The sequence below is a fragment of the Engystomops pustulosus genome, chromosome 5 (genome assembly GCF_040894005.1).
Source record: "Engystomops pustulosus chromosome 5, aEngPut4.maternal, whole genome shotgun sequence".
NCBI classification, from domain to species: domain Eukaryota; kingdom Metazoa; phylum Chordata; class Amphibia; order Anura; family Leptodactylidae; genus Engystomops; species Engystomops pustulosus.
The window spans coordinates 34385927-34403796 of NC_092415.1; the positions used below are offsets into that span (position 1 = coordinate 34385927).

A 17870-nucleotide genomic window follows, 5' to 3' on the forward strand; every position below is an offset into this window, starting at 1 on the left:
AGTGTAAGCCTGTGGAGCTAGAGCAGAGGCTCTGGTAACAGCTCCCTCGAGCCCTTCTGGCTCATTAGCATACTTTTATAAGTTGATTTTAGAAGGAAGGAGATTACAGATAAGATTACCAGTAATTGTGCCTGGATCTACGAGTAAGGCCCCTTGCAGACAGCTGTATGCTAGCCATGTGTAGCCCACAGCCAGGTGCAGGAGGGGGTGGGTGGGATAAGAGCGCACCCTACCCCTGTCCATAGGGAAATCTGTCTTAAGGAAGGACTTGACCCATCTTTTACTGTACAGCCACCTGGTTTGCAGGCACTGCAGTGGGCAATACGCTCATTCAAATGAATGATTACATTGTCCATTGAATGATTGTGTGCAAGGAGCCCGGTTGATCATGCTAGATTTTGATGGTTGACTTTCTTTAATTAGACTGCAGACTGCAATGTTATATAGAGCAAATATATATTAATGAAGGGTATCCATATTGGATCTATGTGCTGGTAGCTGCCCTGGTGCATGAGGCTTAGGCCATCTCCACACTGGCATATACAGCATGTGAAATATGGGCAACAGAGATCCAACCTACAGCATCATAGTCATCTGTGCCTCATGCAGGATGGTTGTGCTTTCAGTAGAAGAACCTAGTCCTCACAGCATCATATGTCACCTTCAATTCACACATCTCATCTTGAGTACAGAAAACCTTCAGGCCTGGGTGTGACAGTTTGCAACATAACTTGAGGGGCAGCACATCTACATGTACTGTAGGTTTTGGATAAAGTCCGGGGTGTTGGGATTCAGCGCTATGTACAATCGCCTGGATCATGGAACAATTATTAGTTGTAACAGACCATAGGCAGCATATTAACAACAGGTTTGGAGTCATTAAAAGAAAGTCTTCCCAAAATGCAAGTTACTAAAACTGTACTGGCAGGAGTATTAGTCCTTATCAACAACCAGATAATTCAAATATGTTAATTGCCTTAAAGGGGTTGACTACAAATACTAAAGGTTAGAATGGCAGGTACAAGACCCTAATAGGGTCACCAAAATTGTAAAGGAAACTTTCTTTGTAGTCTGGGATCCCCGGGTCACATGACCCTCAAGCAGCAGTAATCAGTCTTCCTTTGAGGGATATGAAATTGGTTATGACAGAGGGGGCTTGTGTAAAGTAATGAGTGCGTAGGCCCCTAGATCCATCACAGGAGATCCTGCTGCGTGGGGTCATGTAACCAAGTGGTACCATGGACTAGAAAAAGTTTACCAGGGTAAATACATTATAGATGACCTCTGGTCTTGTACCTACCCTGGTAACCTTTTGTGCAAGTGGTCAGCCCCTTTAAAGTCCAGGCCAAGTGTAAGCATCTTATACTTATTTTATTTTTTTATCACTAGTGTAACAAATCTAACTAAGGTCCATGAAATTATAAAAAAAAAGTTTCCATCCTAGACCTGGAGCTAGAAATAGAAAAAAAAATACTCAAAAGTGGATCTTTCAGGTAAACTCACCTGACAGCAGCACATGGAGGGGGAGGAGCTGTGCAACGTATAAAGTTATAGGATTTGGCAAAAGAGTACGATTTTTCACAGCATTCCAAAAAAGTCCCAAATATCCCTACAAGGAGGTCTGTGCTTTTTACTCAGAAATGCTGCTCCACATCACATAAACCTATAGATACCATAATGCAGCTCCTCTCCCCATCATATACTGGTAAAGCTCTCAGATAGGACAGCAGAAATGACCCAATAGTTTCAGATCCCTGCGGTCTCACATTACCCAGGGGCTCCTGTGATATCTGAGGACAACAGTTAGATACATGGGGATAATGCTGTATTTTAAACACTTATAATAAGGACCATAAGCCAACCAAACACTGCACGGAGCAGGACTTGTAGCACCAAAAAGTCATCTATGATGTGCTGGGGTCATGGCTTCCCCACCAGAATACTGTTAGGACAGGGAAGTAGTCCAACAAGAACTCCGCTACCTGCAAAGCATCTGGTCAGATATGAAACTATTAAAGTCTCCCACCTCTATTCTCTGCTGTCCATGTGCGGACTAGTAGTTCTGACAGATCCATTTTACAAAGGTTTCAGATCACCGGGTCCACAGAACTGCCTGGTGTCCTGATGCATTGCACTCTAGGCAATCTTTTCACAAGAGCAAGCAATGACCGGGAAGGCCTGGTCCATTTAAAGGAAATCTACCATCAAAATAAATGGATAACCCAGGGACACTGACTCATAGGTCCAGGCACCGTGACTGGTCATCTTCTTGCTTCTAAAATCAACTTTTATAATTTAGCTGGACTTCTAGCAGTGTTACCAGAACCCTTTCTGCTGTAGCTTCACATGCTATTACACTGTGCAAGGAGCACTCGCCACCCACCGTGTGCTGAAACTTCAGGCAGAGGGAGGGGGAAGTACTCAGGGAGCAGATGGGGGAGGCAGTTTAACAGCCCGCGAAGCTGCTGCATGAAGGGGTCCAGTCAACCCCATACCCAAGCCCTTCTGTCCAATTAGCTTAATTTTAAGAGCTGATTTTAGAAGGAAGGAGGCCATGGATAACAAATATAAGAAGATGACCACAGTCACGGTGCCTGGATCTATTAGTAAGTGTCCCTGGTTTATCAGGATGGATTCCATGGTAGATTTCCTTTCAAACATCCTTGCAATTTATTAGCAGTTTGGGATATTTTATAGAACATCTGGTTAGTCACTGTTAGTTTGTTCTACAAAACAAGTCCAGTAGTAAGAACAATGCATTTATAAAATCTACTTCACTGTACAATAAAAAAAAAAAAAAAAAAATTATATAAATCCAAGAGTAAAAGTGACGCTACTGTAAGGCAGATGGAGATAGTAGTCCGGAAATTAGGGAATAAACCTAATAATTTAGTATCTGCACATCAAACAGATCGCAGACTCCTTCACTGTCATCCAGATTAAAATTGTAGTCATCGCCGGGTGTGGGAGAAAGTCGCAGGAGCGGGAAGACTGAAAGAGAAAAAAAAAAGATCTAGTCACAAGAGAAATAATGCAAAGACTATACAAGAGCTGTATACATAATCCATAGGATAACAGGGTCAACACAAACCTCCACTACGAATGGGAATATGCACGTGTCTCCAAGGTAACAGACAACAAATAAACGCTGTGTAGTCTGAACCTGCAGCTGGATTCTCTGCTTTCTGTCCTAGTATTCTAGCAACCCAATCAAAGACTTTTGTCCTCTATGGCTACAAATCCACATGAATAGGACCTGCTCCATCTCTTGCAGCGCGGCCGGTGTGCAGATCTGACCCCAATTTGTGCAGCCACCCAGGTATATGCCATAGTTAATGAACAGAGGTCATACTACATTTTTTTTCCCCCCAATTATAAAAAATACATTTTTAAGGAGTATTTTTTAGCCAAGGAAGAGTACAAAATGTGTAGTAATGCAAATCAATCATCTGTAAGCAAGTATAATAATATCCATTTATGATGTAGCTTCACAGGCTGTTACACTGTGTTGAAACTTCCTCTGCTCCTTTGAGATAACTGCAGGAAAAAGGGAGGGGGGCGCTGAGGGAGCAGTGGCAAGGGAAGCTGCATGAAGGGGCTCTGCTAGCAGGACCATAGCCCTTGTGGCTCATTGGCATAAATTTTAAAAGTTGATTTGAGAAGGAAGGCGGTCATGGATAAAAATTATAAGAAGATTATCACAGTCACAGTGCCTGGATCTATGAGTAAGTGTCCCTGGTTTATCCATACTTGATTTTGATAAAATATTTCCTTTACTATGGACAAGGCAGGACAGGAGGCCATGACACTTGTACAGGACTGCTGCAGCATATCCCTTTACATTTTAATGGGGCTGGGGGACAATATCACATAACCCATGAACAGGAAGCCATGTATAGCGTTTTTGTGGTAGTAACAATGCTCTTGTTTATATGTCATATTGTGAGACTTAACAATTCACATTAGCTGGTAAAGCGAGAAGGCGATACGTACCATCAGAAGACATTAGTTCATCAATCAAGTCCCCACTTATTTGACCTAAAAGAGGACATTTTCAGAAAAACAAAAATAAGCAAATGTCAATTTCACTGCCTGCATCTTGAATTAGAATCCGTATTCCTGTATAATACTGCATTAACCCCTTACCTTCTGTATCATCCAGTTTTCCAATGTCAAATGTATTGGGCTTGAGGATATTATTAACATCCAATGGAAGGAAGTCACTGGTGCTGGTGTTGGCAGATGGTGCCAAATCTGTCGTCAGAGGGGGATAGAGGAGGGAATCTGGAAGTTCACAGAAGCTGCCAACAGTTGTGTTATCTTGTACATCTGAGGAGACAAAAAACGGTCAAGGTTTATGGTTATGTTTGCTTCTGTATGTGATGGTAAACTAAGCAGCAAGTCCCGACCTCCAGTTACTTCTCTTGTACGGCCAGCTAACCCATGAATAAGGTCTATGGTAACCCCATTCCTACAGTAGCTGTCAGATCCTCCCTTAGAGGGGTTATCCAGAAAAATTATATTTTTGGCATACAGAAAGTTTATTGGAAAATCTAACTTTTCTTTATCAATTCCCTTCTTTTTTCTATACCTGTTTGTTTCCATTCTATAGGAAACTTTGTTTACTTCCTGTGGTTAACCCCTTGCACATCGCAGACAATTATGCAATGTGTAACAGGCATCTCTGATCCGTCTCATCTCTCTCTGTGTGTCAGTACAATGTCAGAAGCAGATAAAAGTATAAACACACACCTTGTACCCTGATAATGTAACCACACTGTCTCCCCACAGAACTAGATGGATCATAATGTATCTGCTTAGAGTCTCCCCGCCCACACTCTGGGATTTTGCACAGAGCAGCCTAGGGAGTGATAGGAGCTAAAACAGCAATAAAACTGAGTAAAATTGATCACTAACGGATTGAGATGTGAGAATTCTCTTATGGGAAAACCCCTTTAAATTTTTTTTTTTTCTGTACATAGAGTGTTGTAATTTCCATAATGGGGTAATTTACGAGTCAGGCCTATCACAGTCAATTGAAAAATGCCCCAAACCTATGTGTATAGGGACCTGCTCAACTTTCAAAAATCTCAAAATCCCCTGGATATGTTAAAGTGTTCCAAAGCTATAATCAGTCAGTGACACAGGGATCACTTATCAATGGGAAGTAAACAATGAAGCTTCCTATAACATGGAAGGTCTTCCACTTACCTTCCTTTCTCCATAGAATATATCAACCAACAAGTGTAGCCAATAGGTAAATACAAGTGTCAACTTAGTCTTACCTTTTCTGCTCAAATATGAGACAAGAACAAAAGGGAGTACAGGCAGTCCCCGGGTTACGTACAAGATAGGTTCAGTAGCTTTGTTCTTCAGTTGAATTTGTATGCAAGTCGGAACTGTATATTTTATAATTGTAACCCCGCCCACAATTTTTTTTGGTCTGTGACAATTGGATTTTTAATAAAGTTGGGTTGTCATAACAACCAGGATTAACATTAAAGCTTCATTACAGACACCTGTTGGAGCTATTTATTGTAGCCTAAGACTAAAGTACAGTAAAGTACCAAAATCCAGAGGTCCGTTTGTCGTCTGTAAGTCAGGTGTTCTTAAGTAGGGGACCGCCTGTATTGGCACAGCTGTGAACTAAGATGTAGCTTTACTTCAGCGACTGCATGTTATACTATAATATACTGGAGGCCAATGCAAGGGAAACAACCAGCGACTTCCCCAGACAAGAATGACTAGTCCAGTGTGTAATGACCAGTGTAAACGGAAACTTATACATTTCCAGATACAATAGCAGATATTTTCCAGCCAAATGATTTACAACAAGTATAGTAGACGTGAAAAGCCCCCACCTGTGCTGGACTCTTCCGCCTCCTTTGTCGGATTTTCCTCTGTGGGTGGAGGAGTATTCGGGGCGGACGGTTGCTGTGTACTGGATGGTTCAGGTTGTGCTGAAGGTTGTACAATGTCGTCAGGTGGAGGAACAGGAAAAGCGACCGGCTTCGAGGCACTGGAATCCTTATTGATCAGAAGCACGTTAATGGGCCCAGAACTGCTCCTCAAGCTGATCTGGTATTTTTTCTGTCCATTCTGACCCTAAAGAAAGAATTTGTATTACGGTTAAGTTGATGGCAACGGGAATGGAAAGTAATGCCTCAGACAACTACCTTTTCTATATAGAAGCTTTCAGTCCCATGAGCCGGTCAGAACCCATGGATGGGAGTCCTTGCATCACAGAATTATTGCCGGCTCATAATTGGCTATGATGCAAGGGCTCTCTTCCCCTGCACTGTACTCTATCCCTCATTCTTACCAGCACACATGTTCAATTCCTCAGACACAGCAGATCCGTGTACAGAGTGCCCAGGTATGAGACGTATGGTGCTTCCTTGGACATCAATTATTTTATGTGAATATCAATCTTTTGATCATTTTAGAGTTAAAATATCAGAACACCTTTCTCCATCAAATACTGGTTCACTGTTGCAAAGAGGGAACAGAAACAAGATCTCACTCACAGGGAACATTTATTATAAGTCCCTCCAGATACATCAGGAGGCTCTGGCCTAGAATTGATCATATATAGCTTGCAGGTTCGCAGGCTACAGCTACTTCCGATGTACTTGGCTACTGCCCGCCTTCACGTCCACTTTGCATTAATGTGACCTAAAGAGGGAAATAATCGCAACTAAAAGCAGTCCACTAGCAATTCCAATTATTTCAGGACTTTTACACCAGGAAACCAGGTTTGTTGCAGAAAGATGGACTGGACTTACACAGTAGTTTGTTATTTTACAAAACTTTTACAGGCCTAGAAAAGTGAAAATCTCCTTATACATGGGTCCTAAATGATTTAATAAATATGGTGCAGATTTTCCATTACAAATCTACCACATGTTGTTAATACAGCGTTACAAGGAGCTTACACTCACCATTTCTGGAATCGGAACTTCCAGTTGGGTGCCGGATGGGGCCTGAACGGCCAAGAGAGTGTCCCCTGTAAAGTGGAGCATTCTGATGTTAAAATTTAGGTTTAAACTCATGAATAAGAGGGTAAAATAAGTGGCAACAGCATTGGAGTTCATTGTGATCTTAAAAAGAAACCGGATCCATCCATATAGTCTGCAGCACAAATGAATTTAAAGGCTATCTACCAACAGGATTGAAAGATTGTATGCAAATGAGCCTGAGGGGCTCCAGGTCCCATTAACCCCTATGGAGCCTGGAGTCACTCAAGCTCGTTTGCATACAGTCCTTTATTCTTGCAGTCGATGCCCTTTAAGATAGGATCGGTGAACATTTCATAGCCCTAAGAAAAGCTCTATGTATACAATTATTTTATGTTGGTATGTGGCTGGAGCCTCTCCGCTGGACACTGTATAAGGTACAGGACAATACATAAATAAATTTATAAGGAATCAGTTTTTCATTACCACAGACTTACCATTAAAGCAATTGCAGAGATCATCATGGGTTACAAAAGAAAATGTATGGCTGAATTAAGGAATACACATAAAATACTGTATACAGGAAGTCCCCGGGTTACGTACCAGACAGGTTCTGTAGGTTTATTCTCAAGTTAAATTTCTAAGTGGAAAAATCTATATTTTATAATCGAAACCCCAGCCAAAAATGTTTTGCTCTCGATGACAACTGGATTTTAAAATTGTTGGGTTGCCATAAGAACCAGGATTATCAAAGCTTAATTGCAGACACCTGTGATCATTGTAGCCTAGGGCGAAAGTACAGGAAATTACCAACATCCAGAGGTTCATTTGTAACTAGGGGTCGTCTGCAAGTCATGTGTTCTCAAGAAGGGGACCGCCCGTATATAAGTCCGCACAGATTTTTGGTTTGTCAATGTTAACCACCTCTCAGATTGTCTCTGGCACACTCTCAGGACTCAAAGCACCCAATGGCATGACCAATGTCAGGAATGTCCTCGGCCATTCAGTCCCAGGTACAGGACTAAGTTCATAACAGAAGGCTTTTATCTAGAGCTGATGTTTAAAGGACCTCGCCACTTTAGGGGTGTTAGACTGTCCTATAACTCATGCTTGTTACCTGTAGGGCAGCGGTGGCGAACCTATGGCACTGGTGCCAGAGGCGGCACTCCAAGCCCTTTCTGTGGGCACTCGGGCCACCACCCCAACAGGACCTTCTGCTGGCCCCACAATTCTCAGAGTACGGAGGAACACTGGAAAGAAGCTAAAATGATGCAAATTATCCATCTTGTCCTCAGGAGGCCAGTATGATTGAACGTTGTTGAGGAACAGGGAGCAATAAGTTACTGCTTTAATTTTTGGTTGGCACCTTGCAATAAAAAAGGGGGTTTTGGGTTGCAGTTTGGGCACTCGGCCGCTTAAAGGTTCGCCATCACTGCTGTAGGGGAAGATCTCTCTACTTTTAGCTAATTTCCAAGCGCCTGAATCGCCCATAAAAGGATTTTTTTTTAACTTATGAAATGGTACTGGAGGGGCTCTGGGCCGCGTCATCTGAGCTCCTCCGCTCAGTAATTTATGCACGCCCCCTGGCTAATTGATATGCATATCTCCTTTCTGTCGCAGCTCCCCAGCCTCCTGTGATGTCAGCCGGCCTGTAAGAAATCTAACGCAGCTTTTTGTCCATGTATCTTTTTATTATCCATCTACTTTATATGTCTGCATCTATAAAGCGATCATCTATATCTTTCATATTTATCATCAAACTACCAATCATCTGTCTCCTATAAAATCCTCCTACAGCCCATATTACAGATTGCAGTCTACAAACAGTAGTATGGTAAGGCAAAGTGTTCTTATTGTGCAGGGTTATAGCTGGCATCTTCAGGAATGTGACTATTCATAAAATAGATTTCTTTTTAGGCCCCACTATTAGATTTGCCCAGGCCCCCACTTTCTCTAAAACTGGCCCTGCTTATATGGACCTCTTAGACCTATACACCATGGGACACCGCAAAACCAAACTCGAAATACTGGAGGGCCGTTTTGGGGTTTTGACAGCGAGACGACTATATTTTGAAAAGGATATATTTGGTTCTCAGAGTCGTCGATGACATTGTTGATGCTCTGCTGCAGCCACACTTTCTGCTGGTCCAGCTCTTTCTCCTTCAGCTCCAGTTCACCAATTTCTGATTTAAGATTTTTCAGCCTGTCCAGGATTTCTTTTGTGTTGCAGCCGGCGCCGACACCCCTTATAGGAAAACAAGATGTCCTCTGATCACAATTGTCACAAGTATATAAACATTAACAAGCTTAGAAATGGTGTCAAATCTTAAAAAAGAACTATAGAAAATGCACAATAAAACATTGCACTGCTTTTTTTGTACACGTCTTATTTAATAATCAAGGCCAATATTGTGAAAACTGCCACTGCTTTTATTAAAAATATCTCACATTACCTAGCTCCCTGTCAGCAGCATGTGGCGAGTCCAGCTGCAACGGCCTGCGTCTCAGTCTTCTCCAAACTCATTCAACTTCCTTCTCTCTCCCTTCCTGTCATGTGCATTGAGCAGGGGAGGGAGGAGGATGGTGTGGAGTAAAGGAATAATGAGTTGACACAGGCTGCAGCTGCAACCCCCAGGATACACCATATGCTGCTGGCAGGGGAGCCAGGTGATGTGAAAACAGAAGTTACTCACCGGTAATGATGTTTCCTCGTACCACGACGGCACCAACCAGAGAGAGAGAGGGATCCACCCCCGGGGACAGGAAACCTGAGCATAAAAACACGCCCCTCCTATCCTACCTCAGTGGGTTACAGAGACTTGGAAGAACCTTATTATTAGTATATCAGAAAAAACATTTTCCATGTAACCATAATTTTGACAAAATTATTTTATTACCTTTTTTATTTATTTTTAAAAATTTATTTAAATATCAATATTAATATTTATTTATTTTTTGACACCCCTGAAATACCACCAATAAAAAGGTAGGAAAAAATCACCAGGGTGGGAATATACCAGGTGCCGTCGTGGTACGAGGAAACATCATTACCGGTGAGTAACTTCTGTTTTCCCCAGCACCACGACGGCACCAACCAGAGAGATTTTCAGAGAGAAATATTTAGGGAGGGAAAAATCATAAGAAACACGCCCCCAGAGGAGAGCGCTTTTCTCTCCAAAGAGTTCAAGAGTACCCACCACATTTAACCGATAGTGTTTTAAGAAAGTGTGGGGGAGTAAACCCGCATGCTCCCTGACAATCCATCTCAATTATGCCCAAGATGTGGCTAGTGCTCGGGTAGAAAAGGCACGGATAGTTTCTGGGGCAGATTCTTCAGTTACTTCCTAGGTCAGATTCTATTTTTTATAAAGGTCTAGACCACCAAGTAAAAAGATTATTTTCTTTTACACCATATACATGATCTTAAGATATATTATAACCGATCAAAAGTGAAACTGTCTTTTTAACCTAATCATCCATGGATTAGATGTCAACTATACTAACCAGAAAGCATAAGGTTTTTCCCCCCAGAGAAAACCTGATACTAGAAATTAAAATGTTCCAAAATAACTTGAGATTCACATATGACGGACAACGGATTGATCTTCCATTTATTTTAGGTGTTCCTAAGGAACACGTTAAAGAGCAACTTTGTTTTCATTGTATGATCCTCTGACAACTTACACCCTGTTTCACTATTGTTATATTTTTCAGTAGTTTGGGACTTACTGCTTTTGACTGACTCCAGATTCTCTGAAAAACTGTACTTTTTTTTTTTTTTTTTGACAGTATATATAATAATTTATTAGAACCTCTTTTGGAATCCTGACAGCACGTTGCTTAGATTCCAAAGGTCTGACCACTAGACTCTCTTAGTGAGGATTACAGCCTCTACCCTTCATGCAGAACACAAGTTGTAGTGATCTCAAATAAACTAAGACCGGGTAAGGCTGGTATAAAGGCCATCGTTAGAACTAGGAGGGACATGGGTGGCCTGCCGACTCAGATTAACTGGTTTATCCATTTTAAAACTTCCTATAAGAAGGTACAGCTTTGCCCCTAATGGCAGATAGCTTTCTCTATATACAAATGCAGCATAGAGGAATGACTGGATATGAATGGAAATATCAGGGTCCTCTCCTCTTAGTATTATGTGAGGTATATGATAGGTGGATGACTCCCTGACGTCATAGGGACTTGTGCACCTGTACACATTGTATCATAGAATGTGGAGGGACATGGGTAAATAATGGGGTTATTACACATGAATATATTTGATACCCAGATGGATGTTGGTCACTACAAGCTATTAATGGCTAATTTGAAGTGTAATATGGTTGTAGAATGTACCTTATATGATCACATGATTTAACGATGTCCATATACAGGTAGTCCCTAGGTCACGAACAAGACAGGCCCCCAGGTTCGCTCCCAGGCAGAACCCGCATGGAAATCGGAACTATACGTTCCACAACCGCAGTCCCAGACCAAAAAAAAAATCTCTTTTTTTTTTTTTTTTTAAACTGCAATATATTACTTAAATCTGCAGGATCTGAAAAGAGACACTGAATATGAGGGCGCTACACCAAAGACCATCACCATTATTATTCTGACTTGCTCTACCTTTGTGACCTTGAAGAGAGGCAGACTGTCGGGCTTATACAAATAAGCAGACCACCATCAGGGAATCATATCCCATTGGGAATCTCTAAGTCTGGGTACACATTGTTATTTGGAGTTCGCTGTACCCGCAAAGCACACAACGCCAGGAGCATATCTTATCAGTAAGGATTTTGCCCTTATTCACCACATCTTGCTCCCTTATAGAGAAATTGCTTGGAGCAAAGATTCTGATACCATTCACCCTAACTTGCTTACCTTTGGAACAGCTGCTCTCAGCAAAGACTCTGGCATCATTCACATTAACTTACTTACCTGTGAAACTATTGTTTCTATCAAGGTCTTTGACATAATCCCCATTATCTTGTGTATTTTGGGTACTTGTGGAACCACTGCTCACAGCCTGGATCATTCACATTACTTTGTGCACCTGTGGAAACTATTCACAGCAAGGATTATGTAATCATTCATATTACCTTGGGTATTTTTGGAACCACCGGTCTCAGCAAGGAGTATAGCATCATTCCAATTACTCTGTGCCTGTGGGACTATTCACAGCGACTATTATTGTGTATTTGTGGAACCACCGCTCACAACAAGGAGTATAGCATCGTTCACATTACTCTGTGTCTATGGAACTATTCACAGCAACTAATATTGTGTATTTGTGGAACCACCGCTCACAGCAAGGAGTATAGCATCATTCACATTACTCTGTGTCTATGGAACTATTCACAGTAACTATTATTGTGTATTTGTGGAACCACCGCTCACAGCAAGGAGTATAGCATCATTCACATTACTCTGTGCCTGTGGAACTATTCACAGCAACCATTATTGGGTATTTGTGGAACCACCGCTCACAGCAAGGAGTATAGCATCATTCACATTACTCTGTGTCTGTGGAAGTATTCACAGCCAGGGTTATATCATCATTTACATCTCCTACCGTATCTTATGTATCTGAGGAACAACTATTCCCAGTAAAGGTTTTGGCATTATTTATCATAACTTGCTTGGTTTCTGGAACACTGCTCCCCACAAGGATTCAGGCATAATTATCAATATCTTCTATACCTCCGGTTATAAAGCTGCTCTGTCTTTAGTGAGGATCCTCATCTTTCCATGCACTGGCGCTCAAAAATCACCAATACAATTACTGGAACAGTGGATAATACCAGCGCCCCTTCCTAACTAATACAAAGTCAAATGTGTCCAGTGGCCCCACAACCACAATGTATTATATGAGCAAACCTTTTATATCCTATTGTATGCAGATGAACAAGGTTGGAGAGAGCAGTCTGAATTAAGTTAGGAAATTGCACACCACAGTTACCAAACTGCAATATGCCATATAAGAGTAGCTTTCAAACTTAACAAGTTTGCAGGTATAGAAGCACCCGATACTGAGGGTTTTTCTACCTCTTGTAATTTTGAGCCAGGTGATCCATGTTGATGGAAACTCACTTTCTGTGTCCAAGCAATGCTTTATGAAAGCGGCATGTGGTTCAGACCCAAGATAACTGAGGAGCAACCATGTGCTCTGTGAAGTGTCTCAGTCCTGAACTTCTGTCCATACCTGGAGGGGAGGCTAACCTGCAAGTCGTTAGATAATTAACTGAACTACCTGAAACTCTCATACAAGTGCAGAATTCCCTTTAGCTGCACTTAGCTGTAGTAAACGCTCATAGGCTAGAATTCAGAGCATGCTTGCAAACAGTTTATGTAGCATCTTTTTTGTCTCCTGATCTGCTCAGTTAAACATACACCACAATCTGACCATCAGCGAGTTCTGTGCAGGACGCCATAATAAACAGAAACCATGTGTTTCCTTGAGGCACCTCCACACTAAACTCTTCTCCACACTGGGAGGAGAGGTTAACCTGCAAGCCGTTAGCCAATTAACTGAAGCTGGCTGCAAGGGTAATTAATCCAAGCTGTAACCCAAGCTACTGAACAGGATTTTAGACCTGACCAGAGCAAGTATGTTCAGCTTAGAATGGCTGGTAGTTTTCCAATGTATCCATGGGTTAACTAGAATCCATATTACACATTTCATATCATGAGTGTAATAAAAAAAGTAGACTTACCACCCGGAACTCTCCTATGGTTACGATGGTTTTTCCGGGTCTGTGGGGATACGGTGACCTCTTTGTCAGGTTCCGTGAGCCCCCTCATAAGAGATAATCCAACAGACACAACCCATTCCACTGGAGGTGTGTACTGTACAGGATGCCCGAAGCCCATCCTGTTAGCGCCATTCACCACGTGAGGTGTGTTTGGAGAGGAGTAATCACACCATGCAACTGTGAATCCTCCTTCTGGAGAGGTCGGATACTGGACACGTCTCCCTGCATACCTGCTCCCACTCTGGGGTCGGTACCGTGCAGCAGAAAACCAGAACAGGCACACTCTAGTCCCCATTATACATCATGCTGTTTCTGGGGCTAGGACACACATAATGGCAACTATCATTGCTGACACTTTGCCTATACCCGCAGCACCTCGCCTGTGCTGCTTTGGATCGCTCCAGATCTGGATAACCTCCAGCTCACTGGCCGGGTTCAAAACCTAGTACCTGCCGTCTGACAGGCACCAGGTAGTAATCCTCTTAACACTCAGGTTCCCGCCAGGGACAGGAAACCACTGAGGTAGGATAGGAGGGGCGTGTTTTTATGCTCAGGTTTCCTGTCCCCGGGGGTGGATCCCTCTCTCTCTCTGGTTGGTGCCGTCGTGGTGCTGGGGAAAAAACATTTTATAAACTACTGAAAGTATTCAGAATGCTGACAATGTATGACATTTGTCAGACCCTTTACTACCTTTACTACTTTTTATACCTATACCATGTGCATGGATTATACAAGTGGAGAACTAAGAACTGTAAATGACTGGACAAGAAGTCTAGAGAGAGTCTTGCTTGATATTCTTACTTCCACTGGATGCTGTTCTTTGACTTCTTCTCTATTAAACCAATCCCCTCCAAGACATTAGTGATGTCGTATATTCTGCGTTTCTGTCTCACAGCCAGGGTATCAGCAGCCTGAAAGAGAAAGGTGTTCAGTACTGAATAAAAACCTCTTCTACATGATGCCTGCAGGTGACGCTTCTAATACAGAGGAATTGTCCAAAGCAGACAATGGCATTTAGATCTCTAAAATAATAATCTAGTGGATACATTAAAATGTATATTACTTTCAAAGGATGTTTAATGGCTCCAGTCAGAGTCAGTTTCCTCCTTTTTGTAAACATAACACTGCACTTTCTGCAGGAGGGAACAATGAGCAGAAGGGAAGCTCCTGCACAGTGCAACAGCTTGTGAAGCAACCACACAATCAGACTCTGGTAACACCTCCCTGAAGAGCCCTTCAGGCTAAATAGTATCATTTTGAAAGTTCATTTTAGAAAGCAGTCAGCCATGGATAACAAATATAAGAAGATTATCACAGTCAGTGTCTGGATGCATCAGGGTGAACAGAACCCCACTTTCCCCATCTTCTGGTTGATGGATGTCGACATCTTATCAATCTTGACAAAGTCAAGTAACATCCTTCACACCTACCTGCCAAATATAAAGGAACAGCGGCGAGATACAACTAGCAATTAATGCCAAACCTGTCCCTGAACCCACAAAGTTCAGTACCAACCCAAAACTTTGCAGTCCAGGTTCAATGAAAACTAACTATAACCTCTCAAGACCCCTGGAAAAACGTAGTTTGCATCTCGCATTTCATGTTGACCGGTTTACAGAGTGTTAGGTTGTATTAAGGCCACATTCAGACGACCGTATGGGCGACGTACAACCGGCCGCAAATTATACATCCCCGTAGATGGCAATGGAGGCACGGCGGCGGTACGGTTCTGTACCATATACGTGGAAACGATAGAGCATGCCCTCTTTCTCCCCCGTGTGTGCGGCGCTGTTTTCTATGCAGAGGGGAGGGGTGAGAGCGCTCCTCCCTCTTCTCCAGCGCGCTGCCACACAGCGGGCATACGTCTGTGTGAATGTACGCTAAGGTCATGCTCACATGATGCCACTTCTGCAAGTTTCCCTCCAATGTTTTCTATCGGATCCTTTCCACACCACACCCTCTGGCATCCTGTGTTTTTCTGTCTATACGCTCCTTATGGCAGACTGTGGCGCAGCCCTAAAACTGTGTCAGTCTTCTGGCCAAACTGATTAAAGGTGAACACGGCCTTAGACTGATCATCTTATACTATGACTGCAGCTCGGGTTCCAACCAAGGATACAGAAACGACGTGGATACTGGACAGCAGCAAGGGCAAAACCTACAGGGCGTCTAGCGGCCGGTTTGCTTGCACACATATTTAAGAAGTGTCCAAGACACAATGGTGGCGCGCGCTACATTATAGACAAATTTCTGCACTGACCGGGGCGTTCCAGTGATCAGTCCCATTGTGCGCCATATTTAACATGCAAAGTCTGACAGAAGTGTGTCACACGCCCCATGGTAAAGATGCACCGAAAAAAGTTGGTGCTCTACATCGGAGCAGCGCAGGGGGCATCTGATTCATGAAGAACAAGAGCCAGAAATCCTGAATCTGGCGCCCCCTGCACACTACACAGGACACTGCGCATAGTGCACACTGCACCGTTTTTAGTAAATGTGCCCCAATGTGCTTGTCGCACATGTATGGTGGCCGCAATCTGCATATAGTTCACGGCTGCTACTTGCAGATGTGCGCATGTACCCACCATACACAATGTGGCTTCAACACTTGGACTCAGAACTCAGGTAATTCCTCTGTATTATCAGGTTTTCATGACTTTCCAGTCACTGACAGCAAGGGAAGATTTTAAAATGTGACCTGCAGTGTAGTCGGGACGCATCAGTGACACCAGCCCCGGGGCCACTCACCACTTTCAGGTCCAGCACTCCGTCCTTCGCTTCCTGCAGCAGTGACACGAACTTGCTGGTGAGGAGCCCCAGACTCTTCTCATGTCTGCTGGACACCCCCGCCGGTTCCGCCATACTGACTAGCCGTGATACCGGGGGCAGGCCTCTCTAGCCCGCCCCCCACACCGGGAACTGTGCACAGAACACGCGGAGCACCACGAGAGACGCGATTACACGGGAAGTGACGTCTGGTCGCAGCGTTGCCCGGGAGACAGAAACTTGTAGGAAAAGATGGGACCACACGGTGACATATTTAAGGGACCCCGCCCCTCACGTGAGGCCCGAGCGGCCATCTTGTATGAGGGAAACTTTTCCGAACAGATGACAGTACCGTGCTCAGTAAGGACCTGCTGACACAATTGGATCACGTGACAGGAAGCAGAGGCGGGGCCTAAGCTGAGAAGCGCATTACACTGGAAGAGGAGCTTCCAAGAGACAGCACAGAGTCTGAAGTGAAACTGCTCCAGTTTCCAATTGCAACCAGAGCTCAGCTTTTATTTTAAAAACACTATGGGAAAAATTAGAGCTGAGCTCTGATTGGTTGCCATGGGAAACTAGATCAGTTGTGATAAATCTTCCCTATTAGGTGGGGGGTTGTTTTTCAGGTACATGGAACCTTGTCAGGGGGGAGGGGCTTGGCCTGATTAACCTCTTAGTTCTTGCTTTGGATCACATGCGCTTCAGTGAAAACGCATTTACAGTCAGGCCAAGCCCCTCCGGGTGCAGCCATTTCATTCAGTTTTTCAGATGCAGTTTTTGATGCCCAAAGCAGGAGTGGGGTGTAACTAGAGGAGGAGCAGCTTCTCCCAATGACCTCACCCATTATCATCCACTCCTGAGAGTCTATGACACATCTGAGCGGATGAAGTACAGAACGGTGGCTCAGTGGTTAGCACTACAGCCTTGCAGCACTGGGGACCAGGCTTCATGTCCCATCCAGGTCAACATCTGCAAAGAGTTTGTAGGTTCTCTCCGTTTTTGTGTGTTTCCTCCGGGTCCTCCACTTTCCTCCCACATTCCAAAACATACTGGTAGGTGATTAGATTGTGAGCCCCATTGGAGACGGGGACAGATATGACAAGCTCTGTGCAGCGCTGTGTAATCTGTATAAATAAAGGAATTCATTTTAAAAACAAGTGAATGATTGACACTGTATGCTAACGGCGCTGACCTGTAATATCTACTACCAAAAATGGAAATTTATGTCTGTTGTTTTTTTAATTGTTACATTTATATTATTTGTTTTTTCCCTAAAGTTTATACAGTTAATAAAAAATACATTTTAAAATTTTTTTTTTATCTTTAATTGTAAGATTTTCTTTTCATTATGGAAGCCCCTTTTGTGAGCAGCTGTGAGCCATTACCGCCCGGCTGCGTT

General features: G+C 43.2%; 1 protein-coding gene across 1 annotated transcript; it reads right to left on the reverse strand.

The window, feature by feature from the left end:
- Positions 1 to 1793: 1793 nt before the first annotated feature.
- E2F5 (E2F transcription factor 5) lies at positions 1794 to 16760 on the reverse strand. The gene is made up of 9 exons (XM_072151609.1): positions 16454 to 16760; positions 14507 to 14616; positions 9038 to 9201; positions 7454 to 7495; positions 6942 to 7006; positions 5862 to 6105; positions 4147 to 4329; positions 3994 to 4038; positions 1794 to 2991 (listed from the first exon to the last, which is right to left on the reverse strand). The coding sequence occupies exons 1-9, from the start codon at positions 16565 to 16567 to the stop codon at positions 2882 to 2884; spliced, it is 1077 nt and encodes a 358-aa protein (XP_072007710.1). The 5' UTR covers positions 16568 to 16760; the 3' UTR covers positions 1794 to 2881.
- Positions 16761 to 17870: the final 1110 nt, after the last annotated feature.

Coding starts and splice junctions, on each gene's coding strand:
- E2F5 (XM_072151609.1), bottom strand. CDS start 16,567: ATGGCGGAACCGGCGGGGGTGTCCAGCAGACATGAGAAGAGTCTGGGG. Junction 7,007..7,453: donor TCTCTGCAATTGCTTTAATG/GTAAGTCTGTGG, acceptor TCCACTTTACAG/GGGACACTCTCTTGGCCGTT. Junction 4,330..5,861: donor GGCGGAAGAGTCCAGCACAG/GTGGGGGCTTTT, acceptor TTGTCTCCTCAG/ATGTACAAGATAACACAACT.